Here is a 20,812-nt window from a genome sequence, read left to right as displayed (position 1 = left end):
TTTTATTTTTATTTATTTATTTTTTTGACTAGTTTGATTAACTGATAAATACATGCTTCAAATCTGTAAAAATTATGTAAATCAGCTAACTTTGAAAATTATGGTCAAATACAGTACAACTTTTTTCTATTTTTAAGAATAAACTGTGAAATTGTCAAACTTTGATAAGAATACATTTACGCTTAGCAACAATTGTGGCAACAGAAGACAGAACACATAATAAATCATTTAAATAATGTTTAAAATAGTTAAACGAGTTAAATTAAAAGTGTCAAAAGAGGGCCGGACGCCAAATCGGGTAATGGCAGAACTCAACCAGATTTCATAACAAGGACACCAAGCTCTTAAAGGGACAGTTTGGAATTTTGGACATAGGGCCTCATTTCCTAATGAGCCAGAGTGTTGGAGACGTGTGAAGACATTTTTTGAAATATTCCATCCAGTCCTTGTATTTGCAGAGGTCGCTGGTGTTAGACTAGTGCATGTCAATGGTCATAGTTCTCCTGCCACTAAAAACAGTCTTACCCACTCCACAAAACACCCCAAACAAATCTATTATTACACCAGACTGTCCATGTGAATGTCTGTGTTGGTAGAATAATTTTAGAAGCAGGGATGGGCATTTGATTACATTTTATTAATCGAGCATCAGGAGAATTAACAATCGATTATCGATTAATCATTAACGTTTTTATATTAAAATTATCATCATTATTATTACTATCTGCACTAATCATCATAAATAAATTCAACTTTATGACATATAAACCATAACCACTCTAGAGCCACATCAGCCCGTTTGACTTTATAATGTGTTTAATGCAGCTTTGTGCAAGTCTCACAGAAACAAAACTTAAAACCACATGGCTAATTTGCATAAACTAAGTGAAAGGAAAAAACAGCTCTTGTGCACTGATGTGGCACGACTCAGCGGAATACAGGTTAGTGTGACCATATTTGTGTTTGTCAAAACCAGGACACCGTACGGGGGGAGGGAGGTGGGGACTCGTCATCGACATTGCGCGACTCTCACCTGGCAAAGCTTTTTCCCACTGGACACTGAAACATATGTGCTGCTTTGTACACTGTGCACATGGACTCACACTTGTCCCGAACGCAACGGAAAGCGTGGAATTTCTTGTACAAAGTCATCGTTAAATACACATTTGTGCTTTGGCACGTTGCAGACTGACCGACTGTTTGTGTCTCGCTCCTTCTGAGTGCAGAGAGCTACATGTACGGACCCCCGTTTGGTCACGCTACATACAGCAACCTACATTCGGTTTGTCGATTAAAATGAACGTAATCGATGAAATTCTTAATGATCAATTATCGATTAATCGACTAATCATGCCCATCCCTATTTAGAAGTAAAACTAACATTGCATTTGAAGGATTTATGTCTGAGCAGCAGTGAGTTGTACTTCCTGATAGAAAGCTCGGCAGTGGTGGACTGATATGTGAGAAAACAGTCCCTCAACATGCGACGATTCATGCGATACAAGGTTAGTTTTATTTCAAACATTATTTTATCAGCACAGACATTCACATGGACAGTTTGGTGTAATAATAGATTTGTTTTGGGTGTTTTGTGGAGTGGGTAAGATTGGCTCACTAGGAAATGAGGTCCTATGTCGAAAATTCCGAACTGTCCCTTTAAGTCAGGCATGTCCAAACTATGGCCCGGGGGCCAAATGCGGCCCTCAGACAAATTTTTCTTGGACCTCAGGCTTCCAGGTCCAAATTACCTTGCATCAATTAAAAAAAATATTTTTTTCCTGCAAGTTTTTTGAAAATCTACCTTGATAAAGCCAATATTTAATATTTTGTCTGTGATTTTAAGGATCTTAGCAGAAATAAAGACTGATGGCTCATTCTAACGTGTTAAATATGCACATATTTCAATTATTCCCTGTATTGAGCACCAGTCTATGGCCCTTGATCGGCCCTCTGCTTCGTCTGTGTTTACATATGTGGCCCTTGATGAAAAAAGTTTGGACACCCCTGCTTTAAGTGATTGTCCTGGCAATTTTCTGGCTTTATTCTCACATAAGACTTCCCGTTATATCTAAACTGCAGGGAAATTTTTGGTTTCATTCATACCCGACCCTGTTCTCGCAAAATGCAGGTCAATTCCTTGGTCTGACTGGATGTGTGAATGGACCTACAGACTCTACTGACTGTACAGTTGTATTAAACATGTGTTCTGACTTTACCATCTCCACCTCCACTTCATACAAAGGTCCATCATCCTCAAAGTCCAGGAAGAGCCACGTCCTGTGAGATCTGAGCTCGGGTTGAGGCTGCACCAGAGCCATGGACATCTCTTCTTCTTTTCTTTCCTCCTCCACCCCTCACTCGCTCTCCTTCTCCTCCCCCTCTTTTTTTCTTTATTTCAAGGACAGTCAATATTAATTAACCTTTCTATAAATGTTTCATTAGAAATCCCAGGACGGATGTTAAAGTCTAAAAACAAAAGTAATATCTCCTTTTCTCTCTCAGCACTAACAAAAAACAATCTACATTCCTTCTCCTGGTTTTTCTCCTCCTAGCTCGTTTCCTCTTCCTCTGTCCTCTTCTCTCTTTCTTCTTTTCTCTTCCTCTTGCTCTCTCTTCTCTTCCCCTAACTCCTCACACGATCCTGAGCAGTTGTCCGGTCACATAACGTACAGGTTTAGCCCAAAATATGAAAACAAAAACTCCAAATAAAATCCGCCCAGACTCTTCCATAGATTCACAGATTTCCGTGACTTTTGTATCTGTTGCTCCACACTTTGCCCTCTCCTTTTCCTTCTTCTCTTTTTCCTTCTCCGTCTCCTCTCTTTGGTCTATTCCTGCAGTTCCTTTGGTTAATCCCATTTTAAATCTGCTAATCTCTTCTGACGTCTGGGATTAGACGCGGGCTGGCCTGGCGCTTCCGGGTTCACGGCAATGACTTTCACCTGAGCTAAATGTATTAAAGGGGCACTGCGGAACTTTTCTGGAAGTGGGTTATTGCTTTGCCAGGAATGTTTCCTAGTATGGCATTAAACTTATCCAAAGACAAGCAAGTGAAGCCACCAGGCCAGTTTACAGGTCAGATCTGTGCAGAGGAGACCACGCTCACAGTATTTTTTAAGTTTGAGTAATAAAAATCTTGTAATTGAATAAATGTAAAGGTGGATAAGTTTAATTTCATATTGTAGAACATTCCAGGCACAGCAGTAACATCTCCATGGAGACTATCAATAGCTGCCATCAGTTACCAAGATACCAATTTACGGGTCAGATCAGTGGACAGGCGATCCCTCTCACAGTAAGAATGTTGATTTAGAGCAAAGGTCACAAACACGGTGCCCGTGGGCATCAGGCCGCCCCCAAGGACTACATGAGTTGCCCGCAAGCCGGTTCTAAATATAGCATAACTCATTAGTGAGCTGCATCTACTAAAATTTAATTTTATTCTTTTGCTATTCTTTTTTAATCACCCTTGCATTTATATAGATTTAAAAATTACAATATCTTAAAAATATGTTTATTATACATGAAGTTTAGATAAGTAATTTAGATGAGCGAGCAGTTTTTTTTTTTTTTAGTGCTTACAGTTTATGCAAATGAGTCATGTGGTTTTAAGTTTCATTCCTGTAAAACATAAAACAAATGGGGCGAAGCTGCATTAAAAACATTATAATCTCAAATGGGCTGATGTGTCTCTAGCGTGGTTATAGTTCATATGTTGTAAAGTTTAGTTTATTTATGCAGAAGATTTGAATTAAGAATCTGCTGCGTGTTTGGAAACATTGAGTTTGATCTGTGCAGTGGATTGTGGGATACCTCATAGCTCCTCACCGCTGATTAGAACCTCACGAGCTTCCTCTGCTAAAGGAGCTCATGGTGGTTTGTATTTTTCCTGGTTTATTAAATATTTAATTTTTGCACTTGCGCATTTGTAAGATTATGTCAAGAAAGTGGGATAGTGCATTTATAACCAGGGCACTGATGTGCATGTAAACACACTCACAGAAGCAATGACAATTTTAACACTGTACTTAAAAATGTAACAATTACTGAGATGAATAAAGCTAAAGAGCTGAATACTGAATATCTGTTTCCCACCTCCCTGTCACTGTTGATAATTACTGTGAGAAATCATTAACGTGATCAGTGTCTTCACATAGATGATTATCATGAATCATTATTAATAATATAGAACTAAAAGCAAATTGAGCAAGTGTTATCTCAGAAGAGTGTATCAAACTGTAGCCCTTCATATGATTCAGTATCCATGAAGTAGCTCTCACTTTCAAAAAGTTTGGTGGCCTTGATTTAGAGCAATAAAAACACATGTACTTAAATAAAAGCAAAGGTGGATAGGTTTAATGCCATATTGTGCAACATTCCATAATGTTCAAGGCAGTAATATCACCATGGAGACAACTCTTTTTGTAATATCCAGGCAGATTTTTTTATTTTCTTTTGAAACAAAATTACTCAGAATTAATTCAGATGATCTGCATTGTCTGGAGGATTTCAATGATTACACTTTTGTCTGTGGATTATATTGATATTTTATTTCATTAGAAGCTTCAGAAATGTCACATGATTTTCTGAATGAGACTCTGGTCTTGGCACAGACCCGGTGCGGTGATGCCAAACCAAATCTAAATCCAGTAACAGCCTGTCTTACTCATTCACAACTTTCTCTATTAATAGTCCAATTTACACACATCCAGGAAGTGACAGCTCTGAACAGTTGTCTTCACGTCTGTTCAAGAGCCATGTTCAAGAGTTCTTGTGTCGTTGCACTGGCTTCCTGTTAATTTTAGAACAGATTTTAAGATTTTATTATTTGTTTTTAAAGCTTTGAATGGACTGGCCCCACAATACATCTTGGACCTCCTCCAAATTTACTGCCCTGTGCGCTGAGGTCCTAGGGCCGGCTCCTGCTAGTGGTACCTAAAACAAGACTTAAAACCAGGGGGGACAGGACCTTCTCTGTGGCTGACCCCAAACTCTGGAACACTCTGCCCCCCCATGTCTCAACAGCCCCACAGTGGAGAGTTTTAAGTCTCGTCTTAAGACACACTTTTATTTTCTGGCTTTTAATGCAATGTGAGTTGTGTGCTCCTCTGTGTCTTTTGTTTATTTATTTATTTAATTTTATTCATTTATTGTTTTTATCTATTTTTAGTACTGCTGTTGTGTACTGAATTTATTTAATTTTTTCATAGATTTTTTTGTATTATTATATTATTTATTGATTCTACTAGTTTCCTCATGGTTAGAACATAATTCTGTTTTTTTTTTTTTTTTACATTGCTATGTAAAGCACTTTGGAAACTGTCTTGTTTATAAAATGGGCTATACAAATTGGATTGGATTGGAAGAGTCTGTTGACCTATGGGTTTGATGCTCTGGGGTGTATTGGCCTTAATATTATCCTGAAACTACATTTTACTGTTTTGACTTGTGATTTAATAATTCACAGTAACCAACTAGTCATTACCAGAATCTACAAAGTTGTTTGACATGCAGTCCTCCTCCAGCGGAATGTCACTGCCTTGGACCCATTTTCTAGTCGAGGCAGCACTGTGGCAATATTTAAACACAAAAACAAAGCTAGAACATTATGGTAACCCAAGGCACACAATAGCAAACACAGACAAATACTCTAAGTTGCGAGATCAAATCTCTAACCAGGCTCACTCCAGATTAAAATGTGTATTACTCTGAATTGACTTCTACACATTCTCCAAAGCATTTAGGAAAAAGAGGGACTTGCAACAGAATGTCTTGAACTGACTGAGTGAACCACCCCCCATAGTTTCTTTTGAGCCAGTCATGGCAAACCTGTCAAAATGATGAATCCAACTTGCTTCATGTGCCGTGCTGGAGAGGGAATATATCCATGAACCATTTTAGCCATTTTTTTCAATAATTCGCTCCCACCACCGCCTTTCTCTCTCTCACCGTGGTGTGTTCCAGTAGCGGATGATCTCCTGGAGGTTTGTGGCCGGGTTAAACAGGAAGTGCTCTCTCCACTCAGACCAGTCCACAGTCATGGTGCCGTCCACATCAATACTGCGCACAACAAACACATTCAGTCAGGCTTTTCTAATGGACAAGGATCAGTTTGGCTTTGTTAGTCGCAGCATTCACTGAAAGACATTTTTTCTTGTTAAGGTTAAGGGTCACTTTATTGTCCCTTTAGGAAAATGTCTTCAGTTGCATTTGAGTCATGTTTTTGAAGACTAAATTAAAACTGAATCCAAAAATAAATATAAGGAGGAAAGAAACTACACAAGAGAATGTTACTGTGTGGAAATCAGAGTCAAATAATCAAATCAATACACACATAACAATAATCAATATACTGATACAGCAATAATCTGCATATTTCACATATTATTCTACATTTTTACAATAGTACTTACTTATGGTACTTACTGCACATTCTGTTTATGAAATACATGTATTTTAATGATCACAATCGCAAAATCAACTGTATTACATCAAAAGAATTTATTTATCCAAATCAGAAAGTTAGTCCAGAGCTAATTCATATTGATTGTTATTTTAAACTCTTATTGGAGGATAACAAAAGGACTTGGTTACAATGATTGACTATTGAGTATATCATCATATTCTACATACATGCATCAGACTAGCCTATATCAGACAGTCAACATGTTTAAACAAATGGTGGTAAGTGCTGTTACCATGACAACGCGGTGTTTTATCCATTTGAACTTGTGTCTGACCCTGATAGAAGGGTCAAATATAATCCTGACTTTAAGTGTAAGCTGTGGAGACTGAGCTCTTTTAGAAGTGAGACACCTGCTGGACACTGCTCATCACAACACTTGAGAACAGTTTTTGCAATTAAGGACAGGTTTAAAAACTATATATAGTTAAAGCCTCCGATAATGTCTTGTTAAGTCTCATCAGAGAAGAAAAGTACCGTATTTTCCGGGCTATAGGGTGCACTCTTAAGCCTCCAACCCCAACAAAAAACGACTGCGCGCCCCACAATCCAGAGCGCCCTATACATGAATCCACTCGGGTGTCCCAGCACGACTTTAGTAAACTACAGAATCACCATGAACACGCCAAACAAAGTCCAACTTACCCATCTAACTGTTGTGTTTCGTTTATAGTCCGGTGCAGTTTATTTGTGAAAAAAGTTTGAAAATAGACCATTCAATGACAGTGTGACTTATAATCCAGAGTGCCTAATAGTGCGGAAAATATGGTACTAGAAAAGCAATGATTAAAAATCAATACAGTACAGTCATAAATAATAAATACATCAAGAGATCTTAGCCAGAGAAAAGAAATGACATGAGAGGGGAGTTTAAGAAGCTATTTCTGTTACGAAAGACCTCAGAGACCTCAGACATCATCTGTCTCCCATTTACAACTCAATCCTCAGACCTAAAACAAAGAAAACAATAAGGGGAGCCAGGTCAAGGCCAGAGGTGTGAAAACACACATTATGGACCTGAATCATTCTGCTAATATGATCCCACACTCAGATAGAGGCCAAAAAACAAACTGTAAACAAGGGTGTGTGTTAGGTTTAATTTCAGTGTATTTAACTCCTCCCTTCAGGCAGATATCAGGCAGTGTCCACCAACATCTGACCAGAACTGAAGAAGCACTTTGGATGGGCTGCCAAACATTTTTGACCTAAATAAACGTTTGTCCAGTTGACAAATTGAATTTCCCCTTTGCCATGGATTCTACCTGGACCCACTGAGGGATTTTACACACATCTTAATGAACATGTTATAACTAATTGAGTACCTTTCTAAAAAGCATAAATATTTGATAAATACCCCTGTTAAAGGAGCTGTAGCTGATTATGGATGTCTTAAAAACACAAAAAACAGAACTAGTTCAACAGTTTGCAGTGATCCAGTTATTCCTCACTTAATTTATGTATTCAGAGTGTCCAAATTATTCACCGTGATGAGTTCATAAGCACTTTTCACAACTTTCAGACACCAGAGCAGAGTTTTGCTGTGACTGTAAAGCTAACGACAACTAGCATGCTAACAGTGCACTTCCTAATTACCAGACAATGAAACACTTCATAATTAGACGCAGACAGCACACAGCTGACTTATTCTGACCTCAAGAACTACTTATACAACATAACTGTACAAGGCCAGTACACGTTTCTCAGATATACAGTACGTAGTAGTAGTAGTTTTATTCGATCATTTTGCAGCTTGACAAAACAAAACACAAAACAAAACATAGACAACAACCCCATGGATCATGACCGAAAGGGTTTACGCTGAAGTAAACAGTACTTATAATGCTAAACCCTGTTAAACAAAGACAAAATTCCAAGAAAAAAGCAGCATATAAAAAGCAAGCTTGCATTTACAATTTCACTTACTGTAAATATAAATGAAAACAAACTAAATTTAATTCATAATTCCTTCCTTCCAGAGCTCTATATCTTTGAAAATATAATGCTTTATACTGTTTATTTAAATCATCACTCAGATTGTTCCATATACTCACCGCTCTAACACAAAGATATTGGGTAAAAAAGGGTTACAGGACCTTTTTTGTTCACCAATATTGAATGGTCCAAATACTGATTACAGAAACAAAAATCTACGATAAATAACTGATTAATGAATGAGTAGAGTTTATAGAATGAAAGTTACACTACACACTCATGCATCTTATGATAATGGTGATTCTAAAGGTCAAAAATAGAATGAACAGATGTTAGTTCAGTTTATCTAGTTGTTAGACTCTTACCTGGAGAGAAGGAGATGTTTTGTAGCCTGTGAAGCTGGGGTCAACTGATGTGAGTGTGTGTGCTTGTGTGTAGATTGGGTGTAAGTGTGTCTCTGTTATCAGCTGGTCACACTGGTCCACACCCTCAATAGAGCAGCTCTTAAAATGTGGACTTATTTTTAATGGTATTTCTGCTGTAGCATATATAAGTTTGTAAATCACTAAATGAACATGGGTCGTAATAAATAATAAATAAAGTGTCTCATTTGCTCAGCCTTGTGTACCATTTTATTACATTACCTCTGTAGAATCTTCTCTGCCTCCTCTTTACTGATGTCCAAACCCAGATCTGCCAAAGACTGTTTTATCTCCATGAAATCTATTCGACCTGTGGGCAAAAATCACAATATATATGTAACTTGATACATGAACATGATATTTACTGTTTCAAATTTAGACTTAGACAAACTTTATTGATCCACGAGGGAAATGATTTGGACACACCAGCTCACACATCACAAAGAGTCAAAATATAGATGGTAATAATAAATTCTAAATAAGTAGCAAAAAAGAGCAAGATACGGGTGTCAAATAATCATAAAAGGTATAGGCATATAGGGATCAGGGGTGTAGTGGGCGTTGTATGCGGATGTACGTCGTCCATCCACTTCTCCCGACATGAGATATAAAAAAAATAACAAATATAAAATAGCTGCAACTTAAATGTCAAACTGGAGCTACTGGCAATGGTGAAAACAAACTGCATAGGCTCATGATATCTGCACTATTGTTCTATAGAGACCTGACATATGAGGGACCACCTGAACCAGGACTGAACCAGGACTAAACCAGAACTCAACCAGGACTGACTGTCGGGATGGGCCCAGAGGTGCGTCTACGTAAACAGGTGAAAGAATCGGTCCAGACCTCGGCGCCCCACGTGGCGAAACGCAGCCATCATTCAATCGTGTTTTGTGGACACCCTAGTCCATGGGCTCGCTCACTCTCAAATCCAAGATTACTCGTGGTTTAGTCTAGGTTTAAACCTGATTTAGACCTGGTGTAGTCCTGGTTCAGTCCTGATTCAGTTCTGGTTTAGTCCTGTTTTAGACCCGTTTTAGTCCTCGTTTAGGTTTGGTTGATTTCTGGTTTAGTCCTGGTTCAGTTCTGGTTTTATCCTGGTTTAGTCCTGGTTTAGTCCTGGTTTCAGTTCTGGTTTAGTCCTGTTTTAGTCCTGTTTTAGTCCTGGTTCAGTTCTGGTTCAGTTCTGGTTCAGTTCTGGTTTTATCCTGGTTTAGTCCTGGTTTAGTCCTGGTTTAGTCCTGGTTTAGTCCTGGTTTAGTCCTGGTTCAGTTCTGGTTTTATCCTGGTTTAGTCCTGGTTTAGTCCTGGTTCAGTTCTGGTTTAGTCCTGTTTTAGTCCTGTTTTAGTCCTGGTTCAGTTCTGGTTCAGTTCTGGTTCAGTTCTGGTTCAGTTCTGGTTCAGTTCTGGTTTAGTCCTGGTTCAGTTCTGGTTTAGTCCTGGTTTATGTGGCAGGTGGGCGGGATCCATCAAAACGTCACGAATCGTGTACCCCCACTTAAAAAATCCCCACTACATCACTGCTAGGGATGTAACAATAACGGAAATATCGTGATATTGTATCATCAAAAGTCTCACAATAATATCGTGGGCTATCACAATATATCCCATGATTCATTTCAGTGCAAACAACATGAAGAAATATGTTTTTGACTTGATTTCTTGGGATTATGACGGAAATCATTCACACCAAAATCTTATCAAAGTATTTTAAAAGCAAAACAGTGTCATATCTACAAAATATTATACTGTGTACTGTACTAATATTGTACTGTGAGATGCATATCATGATAATATCATACAGAGAGATTTGGATATCGTTACATCCCTAGTATACTACATCAGTAAAGGTGGAGGCAGCAAGAAGGAGGCTATTGTAGGATACTAAACTATAAGAGAGAATTAAAATGTCACTGGATCAAATCTGCCAACTTCTGGAAATTTGTTCAAATACCACGTGCTTCCAGTTCAGAGGGAACTTCTACAGGCAAATTCACGGCTGTGCCATGGACTCACCGGTCTCTCCTATCATTATAAACTTATATATGGAACTATTTGAACAGAGTGCCTTGGCCTCTTATCCAGGAACTCCACCCACACTTTGGTATCAGTATGTGGATGATAACTTTTCTAAAATCTAAATTTCACAAATAATAACAACACAGTTTTGACTTGTATGTAAACTGGAAGTGCAGAGCTCTGATATTTTCAACACTTAAGAGTCTCAAAGTAAGTGGTTTTACTATAGACAGGAAACAGCTGACACGATCACACTCACAACTTTAAATCCTGTAGTCCGCAGACATATTCCACTGCATTCTTTGTGATCGGAGATTTTAAGTCTCATAAGATTCAGTCTCATGAGATTCATTTTAAAGCTATATAGACTCTTGCCCATCATCTGAAATTATAATACCAAATTCTACAACATGAACACAACTTATTTCATTTATTACTGCAAAATCTCTACTGTCCGTAAAGCATTTTGTGTCATATCTCCCAGTCCATCCTAAACCTGTGTGGAGTCTTAAAGTTGTTTTCGTACCATCGTTGTTTTGTCCAGACTCTTGAAGGTGAGGCGCAGCTTCTTCTCGTGCTCCTTCAGATATTTAGAAAACTCCTCAAAGTCCAGCCCCTCATCTTTGTCCTTGTCTCCGGAGGAAACGATTTTCTGAAAACAACATATAAATACATATTTAACACAAGCATTTCATTTGTTTCATTAAAAAACAAAACTTAATAATGCAGTATGTTACCGTGTGTATTAAGGTTGTCAAAAGTTTGGAAAAGTTTGACATTTTAGTATCATAACAACACCAATATGTATTTTAGTGTTTCAAATCACGTTTTTCAGTTGAGAATGAAGAATGGATTAACCAGAAACCAATGTGGGTTTGAAAAAAGGAACTGTCCGCTACACTTGACTCATCACTTGTGAAAATAGGAAACTTTCAGATACAAAGACAATACAACACACACAACAAAGCTCCAAGTAACAGACGTCTGTGTGGTGAAAGTGCTAACCACTCTGCGACAGCTCAAAGGGGATATCCTGATCTGTGTGACAAATGAACTCATTTAACTCAAACTTATTTGAATAGTCACAGCGACAGTTTGCACAAATACATATAAATGCAACTCCTCTTAGTTTAAACTGATCTGGAGGACAGGTCGGAAGTCTGTGGTGGAATTTGTCGTTTAAAGTGCACATGACAGGATTTGTACTTTATTTGGTGGGATAAAACCTGTTAAAATATAAATTATTATTTTTTAAAGTACTATCACATTACTGTTAATGTGGTGTCTGGAAAAGGGAAAAGGGGGCAGATAACAGAAGATGACTCTCTTTCTGTTCCATTTCATTCATTGTTTGTATGTTTAATATTAGGACATTGTTGGTCCTCGATGGAAGGGTGCTCGATCTGGGACTCCCTCCCTGCACATCACTTTCCCACAGCCAAGAAACTCAACACCTTCAGTTATGCAGCAGATTCTCAACATTTGGTAACATGCAATTTTGTGGAGAGGAGCCGTCGATGCCAGTCACCCTGCTCCACCTTCTTCTCCTAAAGGCTGGCACTGAGCAGAACCCTGGTTCCAAGTGTTCTGCAGTGTATGCACCTGTGCAGTGCATCAAAACCATGCACAATGGGTAGATCTTAAGTAGAGTAAGGGAGTACAAATCATCTTATATTGCCCCTTGTTGTCAGAACCTACAAAAACCTCAGGTTCAGCAATTCAACACCTTGTCACCCACTCCAGAGCCAAATATTTTCAAACTCCTACAGACTAACATCCATGCTTTGAGAAATACATTTGACTCAGTTGTGGATTAGAGGCAAAGGCACCACATTAGTGTAGCTGCAATTCAAGACACATCTCACAACACCGTTTTTTTTTTATACTTCATGAATGAAAGTAAGCACCAATCAAGAGGCAGTTTGTGAGGAAAAGTTGAAAAATAGAGAGATCTATTTTAGAGAGTCCCATAAGAAAGACATCACAGTGGGAGAATTCTGTTCAAAAGTTCAGCACAATTTGCACAAAAGAAACACATTTTTTCATAAACTTAAATAACTGTTTAAATGAGATCAAGGTGTTTATTTGTCAAATAATAATTTTGTGTAAATTAGAGGAGTTTTGGCCCAGTGTACAATATGGTTGCTACGTAACAGTTATGGAATTCCATAATATCCAACCAGGACATTTTTTAAAATGAGCAAACTGGGCAATTTTTACAATGTATTTTGGTAAAATCTTAAATATAACTAACTTAACTGCATTTTAATGAAATTAGTAGTTCAACCCGTCAGTGTAACTGTCAGATTGCAGATGTGTTGAGCTGGTTTATGGTTAATATCTCTTTACTAAACCATAAATATCTCTATCATTTCTGGACCTAGTATCCACGTCAAACAAAGTCACAAAGTTCAGTGTCTTCTCTATTAGTATGAATGAAGAAAAGGGAAGTCACACAATTACATTTACACAACTCCAACACATGATTTTTGTCATCTGAAACGACTTGAAAACATTGGATTTACAGACGAGATCCCAAATCCCAAATAATAAGAAAGTTAAATTCAGTTAGTGGCTTGTGAATCTCCCTTAGAGTTTTATAGGCCCCTCTAGACATCTGAAATTACGACATCCACTTCTGGAACGTGAACGCAACCTACTGGGACATACTTTCCTTTATTACTGCAGAATCTAAGTACTGTCTTTATAAGGTTTCAGTTAACAGTAATAAAAATAAAGCCACCTATTATATAATGTGTTTTTATTTACATTATAAGGATTTATATGGGACAACAGCTGAAAGGTAAAGTGAGTGAGTGAAAATTTATTTTTTTGTATTTATATATTTAAAAAAAACAACAACTCATAATTCACAATTCTAATATGTTTTTCTTTTATATAAATACATTGTTTCCTAGTACTTTTTTTCTGCATAAATAGTAGTTTTTGCATGAACTCTTGTGAGCGCAGTTTGGGTCAGATACACAGAGATACGTAATAGTTTTGAGAGCTTTTCCCGTACCGTCTTTTTAGTCGACTGATCAATTTAGCTCACCAAGAATTTCTTTATTTTTTGACTACAACCCTACCACATATATTCATTAGCTATTCTATTCCTCTAAGTGAGCCCCATGACTTTTTTGCCTTATATAGTCTGGTATGAAAGAGAAAATCCACAGGTCAAAGATGACTTAATTCCTACATATGAGACAGGGGCCGCATCTCATTTCTCTTTCCTTGCTTCCTTCTCCTTGATTCCTCTCCTGTATTCTGTATGAAACGGGTGAGGAAGTCCCACACACAGAGGAGATGCAGCGAGGAGAGAGGATCTAAAAGCCTCACTGAGACCAATAAAGTTTGATTCTTTTCTCTGATGTCTGCTCTTGAAGCCTCCCTCAGATTTACTTCTTCACTCTGAGGTTTTCTTTGAGACACCACTTAATCTGGTACATTTGATTGACAGCTGAAAAATGGAGGATCAAGGAAAGGAATCAAGGAGAAGGAAGCGAGGAAAAAGAATTGAGACACAGCCAGAAGTTATAATCTAATGAGGCTTTATGGTCAGTAAGTCAGAGTTTATCACACACCCGCAGCTCCCCTGTTAAAGCCTTGACTTCTGTGTTATCTCACAGGAAATAGATGATGTGTTTGGAGCAGAGGTGGGACCTCCTAAACCACATGACCCATCCCAGTGTGGACTTTGAGACAGATTAAGTTAGGAATTCCATTTACACTTTGGGTTAGTCTGAGAGGTGAAACTGTTTTTTGTTCCTTAATGATTCTGTGGTGCACTTTGAGTTTGTCGCACATGTTTTCCAGTGTGGTTTGGATCAATACGACAAATTAAAACTAAACTATCTAATCTGCTATTTTAAAGATTCACTGTGAAACCTGCTACAGCGCCAAAGTTCACAGAATTACTTACAGATTCCTTCAATTCAACTTTCGATTTTGAACTCCCGATTTTTTAATCTTTTTGTTTTTGATAAGAAATAATATTAATTTAAAGAATTTATCTTAACACTCAAAATATACAGTTAACAGAGTTAAAAAATAAAGTGTGATTAATACATTCATATAATACTCCCTACAACTGTACAACAACTCACCCTTATGTAACAGATAATACTCCCTACAACTGTGCAACAACTCACCCTTATGTAACAGATAATACTCCCTACAACTGTACAACAACTCACCCTTATGTAACAGATAATACTCCCTACAACTGTATCATTATGACAAATAAAACAAAACTATCTAATCTGCAATTTGAAAGATTCACTGTTTAACTTTTCCTTGAGCCCAGATTAGAACAGTTCTTAGTCCTGGTTTGATTCTGATCCAGGTTTAATCCCATCTTGGACCAAAAGCCCAGTTTGGATGAGGTGTGTGCAGATATAAATCCTATGAGCTCTATTCACGTTTACGTCACAAACCAGAAGACGTTTGGAAATACGTGGATGACTTCCTGGGCTTTGTTGGCGATAGAAAATGGCCCGTTTTTTCATCTAGATATCTCAATGTCATTTTATTCTTTCTGTTTTCCTTTTATAAATTAGCTATTAATTTGTGTATTATAATTTGTCTAATTTAATAATAGCTACTTAATTGTAGCGTTCCATTATGTTTGTCAGATCAACAGTTCCATCCAGCTGCCTGTGAGTGACTCTGAAGATGCGATTAGAGTCCTGTCCCCCATGGAAAGCTTTGGCGAAAGACGAAAGACGCTGCTGCTGAATCCATGGTTTTATCACATGCCCATTGTCAGGAAATACACTGGAAGTCATCATCCACATGTTTCTAAATGTCCTCCGGTAAACATGAATAGGGCCTATGCATGACTATAATGTTTCTCTACTCTAGTGTTATTTCTGTCCTACATAATATTACAGATCAACTCACTGACCCTCTTCAGTTTATTAATATTAACTGCAGCAGAAATGAAGCCGTGCATGTTTAAACGAACACAATAGTGACATGTGAAGGGAGAGGCTTCCCTGAGGGCTTTAACTACTATGGTACATTGTGCAACTTTTCTGCTGGAGAGTCCGTCACATGCTTTTCTCTGTGGAAATCTGATTGCTAAGTCTGTATGTTTCACAGTATGGCATTAAACCTTTTAATCTTCATGGAGACCAAACCAGACAGAGTTGCAGGTCAGATCTGTGGAGAGGCGACCCCGCTCACAGTCAGAATGTCTGTTTTTCAAGGTATTTTTTTTTAGCTATGAACCACCTGTAATTGAATAAAAGTAAAGTAAATCTGTTTAATGTCACACTGTGGAACATTCCAGATGGAGCTGTGACATCTCCATAGAAACAAGCAGGTGACACAACCCCAATCAAAAAGTTACATAGTGCATCTTTAAGTATGATATTAAACACTATCTCTCTCTACAGAAACAGCTATGTGATTCTAACAGGCAGTTACAGGTCAATTCTATCGAGAGGCAATCCAGCTTACAGTTGCTATAAAAATAATTTCTGTAACAAAAAACAATTAGAAACACCTGTAATTTGAAACATGCAAAATAGATAACGTAATGCCGTACTGCGGAGCCTAAACCAGATACTTTACAACAAATTGTAAATGTATTTATACTAAAGTAACTGTCTTTGTCTCCTCTTGTTTGTTGAATAAATGCAAGATAGATTAAAGATGAATTTTGTCTGTGTTCTGTCTGTTTTGAGTCTGTGCTTTTCTCCATGGAGATGTCACTGCTTTGTCTGGAATGTTTCACAGTATGGCATTAAGCCTTTAGAATTAAGTTGCTGCCGGTCAGATCTGTGGAGAGCCGACCCAGCTCACAGTCAGAATGCCTGTTTATCTAAGTATTTTTGAGCTTTAAAACCACTTGTAATTGAATAAATGTAAGGTAAATCTGTTTAACGTCATACTGTGGAACATTCCAGGCAGAGCAATGACATCTCCATAGAAACAAGCAGGTGACAGACCCCTAATAATAATAATAAAATAATAATAATAATAATAATATGGTGATGATGATGAGGAGGATTTGACTTTGCCATGGAAAATACAGTATGAATCAATTAGTTAAAAGTGCACCGTGTAACTTTTTATAGAGGGTCCATCAGCTGCTTCTCTCCAAGGAGATATTGCCCAGAATGTTCCACAGTATGGCATTAAACTTCTTTATCTCTACAGAGACAACAAGTGACACCACAGGGCCAAGTTACATGTCAGATCTGTGGAGAGGCGAGCCCACTCCTCAGTAAGAATGCAAGTTTTTAGGTCAATAAAAGCCCATGTTATTGAGTAAATGCAACATGGATACTGTATGTTTAATGCCACACCGGGACATTCCAAAGTAATATCTCCATGATGGCAAGCAAGTGGCGGAGACTCCAAAGAAGTTACACAGTGCACCTTTATTAAGTAAAATATGAGTGTTCTAATGCAAAGTTGTTCTGGTCTGAGCTCATTTGTTTTTTACAGCACAAAGAAGAGCCTGTAGTGCCTCGACAGTTTCCATATGTTCCATTTCAAATTCTGCTTATCTGATGGATTTGTACAGCAGCGACAGAAAGCAGAAGTAGTAGTAAAATGGTCCAAATAGTAGTAATTGTGGTAGTAGTTGTCGTCATAGTAACAAGAGCAGTAGTAAAATAGTCCAAATAGCAGTAGTTGTTGTAGTAGTAGGCATAGCAGCAAGAGCAGTAATAAAATAGTAGTAGTTGTAGTAGTCGTAGTAACAAGAGTAGTAGTAAAATTGTCCAAATAGTAGTAGTTGCAGTAGTAAAATAGTCCAAATAGCAGTAGTTGTAGTAGTAATTGTAGCTGTAGTAGTAGTTGTTGTAGTAACAAGAGCAGTAGTAGTCGTAGTCGTAGTCGTAGTCGTAGTAAGAGCAGTAGTAAAATAGACCAAATAGTAGTAGTAGTCATAGTAACAAGAGCAGTGGTAAAACAGTCCAAATAGTAGTAGTTGTAGTAGTAGTAACAATAACAGTAGAAAAATAGACCAAATAGTAGTAGTAGTTGTAGTAGAGGTGGTTGTAGTAGTTTTGGTAGTGATAGCTGTAATAAAGTGGCAGTAATAGTAGTAGTAGTAGTAGTAGTAGCATTAGTAGTAGTAGCAGCAGCAGTAGCAGTAGTAGTAGTAGTAGTAGTAATAATATGTACTGTAGTAATAGAGTGGTGGTAGTCTTAGAGGTAGAAATAATTAAAAAAAGAAGTTGCAATAGTAGCCCAATGCTGGTAGCAGCAGTAGTAGTAACAATAGTAGTAGCAGCAGCAGTAGCAATAGTACTAGTAGCAGTTGCAGTAGTTGTAGTAGCAGCTGTAGTTGTTATAAAGCGCAGATCTAGGACCCAAAAGCAGAACTAAAACTCAGGTAAAGTGGACAGATTTATTTTACAGGAGTGATAGCACAAGTATGGAAGTGTCAGGGAGTAGAGGAAGAAGCGGCTGATATAGGCAGCAGGAGATTGGAGATGGATCTCAGGTGTGTGATGACAAAGAGCTGCAGCTGGTGTGTGAGGTGAATCCTCCCAGGCAGGTGAAACACAGACAGGAGGAGGCAGGGACAAACTGGAGGATCATGACAGCTGTAGCATTAATAGCAGTAATAACAGCAGTAGCAGTGGTAGTAGTAGTAACATAGCAGTAGCATAAGCAGCAGTAGAAGTAATAGTAGTATTATAAGCTGTAGTGAATACTTTTACTTTTAGAGTTGTGCTTTTATCTGACTCACCTACATATTGTGAACATTTTCTTCTCCTCCCTTTTTAATTAAGTTTTATTAAAACCAGGAACAACCGGACTATCTATTTATGAGATACAACAGTCAAATAATTAGGTCAAAGACATTTCCTGGCAACTTCTCATCATTTGTATCAAAGCCTGAAGCTGCAGGACAATGGACAGTGGGGACTATTTATAAAAGCGTAACCAAGCAACACTTTATATCTACAATACAACACTCTAAGAACTTTTCTGGGGGTATCGTACATGCTCGTCTCCATGGTGATGTTATTACTTATCTATATTATCAGTTACTTCGCTTGGGTACATCCCTTACTTACTTGACTCCTTGGAAACTGTTACATTTAATGCCATACAGTGTAATTTTCCAGTCGAAGCAATAACATCTCCATGGAAACAAGGAGGCAGCAAACTCCTCCATGAGAAAAGTTACATAGTGTGCCTTTAAGAAGCAGGGGTCCCTAGCCACCGGTCCAGGGCCCAAAACCAATCCGCGGGTCATCTGGTACAGGCCCCACAGAAAAATAAATGTTATGAAATGAAAGGAATATTGTATAATCTTTGGAGAGAGGTTTATTTCTTTTTTATAGTCTACCACCATATGCATGTGTTCTACTCTTAAACTACAGTACAAATTAACCTGGTGAACAGTAAACTATACTTTCTTCAAACTACGGTTAAGACTTGTACACGTTTTTGCTGTTAGTACTGGTCTCGCTCCCTCCAACGGTCCCTGAAAAATGTTTTATTTTTATTACTGGTCATAAGGTTGAGGACCACTGCTTTACATGGTTTATATGTTCACTTCTGATCTATGTTATAATGTTGTTTCCTCATCAGAAACTTGTGTTTTGTTTCATTCACACATGTTTAACACACAGACTCTGCATATTCAGGCTGAGTTCTTCTCTTAAACAGAAAACACTGTTCCCCCTTGTGATGTCATGTGGTAATACAGGAAGTGCTCCAATGTGTCTTTAAACTCCATACACCTTCTCTAGAATCATTTGGATAACTTCAGCCCAGGAATTGCCAATCTCTACTGAACTAAAGGTAAAACGTTAACTGTTAACTTGAAAACAACCACTTCATGACATCACAAGGTGGAACATCAGGAGCTCAGTTTTGCATACAATACAGAGCCACTTTTCACATCTGGCTAGTGATGGAATCAGAAGCATTGTTTAAAAAGAGTGTGAGGAATGGTTGAAGTTTCATGATAATCTTTGATAATCATTCATTTGTGGAGGTTTCATTATATTTTAATCCATGTTTTAATCAAATGTATTTAGTCTAAGGTGTGTAAATGCATTTTTTTTAATGAATGCACAGCTATAATTTTCAATTTGAATGTATTTATAAGGTGGAGACTTTAATATAACCTCTTTTTATATAGTGTGCTTTTTATTGTTGTATATGTGCAAAATAAATAAATGAAACATTAAAATAAACTGAGCATTCTGAACTTTGGAGATGTAGAGACTAATAATAAGGGATTACCCAGACATGTGTGAATGAAATAAACACAACTCCAGCTGTGTTCTTGAGGATTTAATTGCATAATATCATGGCTTAAAGCTCATAGAATCTTTAATAGATGCAGGCTGGTGCAAGTTGCTACAGCACTTGGCGAGTTCTTGGGATTCCTTATCTTGTTTCTTCCATAATATCTAAACTCACTCATATTTGCGCCATATTTGCACGTGTATCAGGCTATTGTTTGCACATTTTTCCATAGTCCCACTGCCCCATCTTTACCTGCGCGGCTCCCTTCCCGGTCTTGAACCCCATTGCGGCCAGGCCTTCCCGCAGCTCGGAGACATCCACTTTTCCATCCTTATTCGTGTCTAATTTCGCGAAAAGCTCCTCGTATGTTTTCGTTGCATCCTGCGCGCAGTGGCAATCCGTGAAAAACAACTTCCGCACACACTGATACATTTTAAACCAAAAAATTAAAAACCTAAAACGCTAGGAAAACAAAACGCCAATCTGAAAGACGCCAAGGAAGCGATCCAGACTGCGTAAATGCTGGTTCGGGGGGAGGGAGGGGAGTCGCGCTGTTTTAAAACCCGTTTGTAGCAGCAAGCTGGAAAACTGGTGATGCAAGCGTCTTCATGGGTTGGTATTTCCTAATTGTAGTAGCAGTAGTAGCCTAGTAAACGAGAAATCGCAATGCAAAAGTTGTAAAGTGGTAGTTGAATGCGGATGACGAGGGAGGAGAGGGAGGAGACAGTTCGCTTTAGGTCGG

The 20,812-nt window shown here is 38.0% G+C and overlaps 1 protein-coding gene across 1 annotated transcript in view; it reads right to left on the bottom strand.

Moving 5' to 3' along the window:
• LOC110160471 (calcium-binding mitochondrial carrier protein SCaMC-1) overlaps positions 1-20,812 on the bottom strand; it is a 30,808-nt gene extending 9,996 nt beyond the window's left edge. The window contains 6 exon segments of the mRNA XM_020925117.2: positions 5,950-5,960; positions 5,963-6,060; positions 9,040-9,127; positions 11,366-11,374; positions 11,377-11,491; positions 20,323-20,812. Coding sequence (XP_020780776.2) covers positions 5,950-5,960; positions 5,963-6,060; positions 9,040-9,127; positions 11,366-11,374; positions 11,377-11,491; positions 20,323-20,502 — 501 coding nt within the window. The 5' untranslated portion in view covers positions 20,503-20,812.

The sequence above is a fragment of the Boleophthalmus pectinirostris genome, unplaced genomic scaffold (genome assembly GCF_026225935.1).
Source record: "Boleophthalmus pectinirostris isolate CB_2022bp ecotype Guang Dong unplaced genomic scaffold, ASM2622593v1 HiC_scaffold_7, whole genome shotgun sequence".
Lineage (NCBI taxonomy): Eukaryota > Metazoa > Chordata > Actinopteri > Gobiiformes > Gobiidae > Boleophthalmus > Boleophthalmus pectinirostris.
Note: the sequence above shows the minus strand (reverse complement) of the source record. Positions and strands in the feature narration are given on the sequence as shown.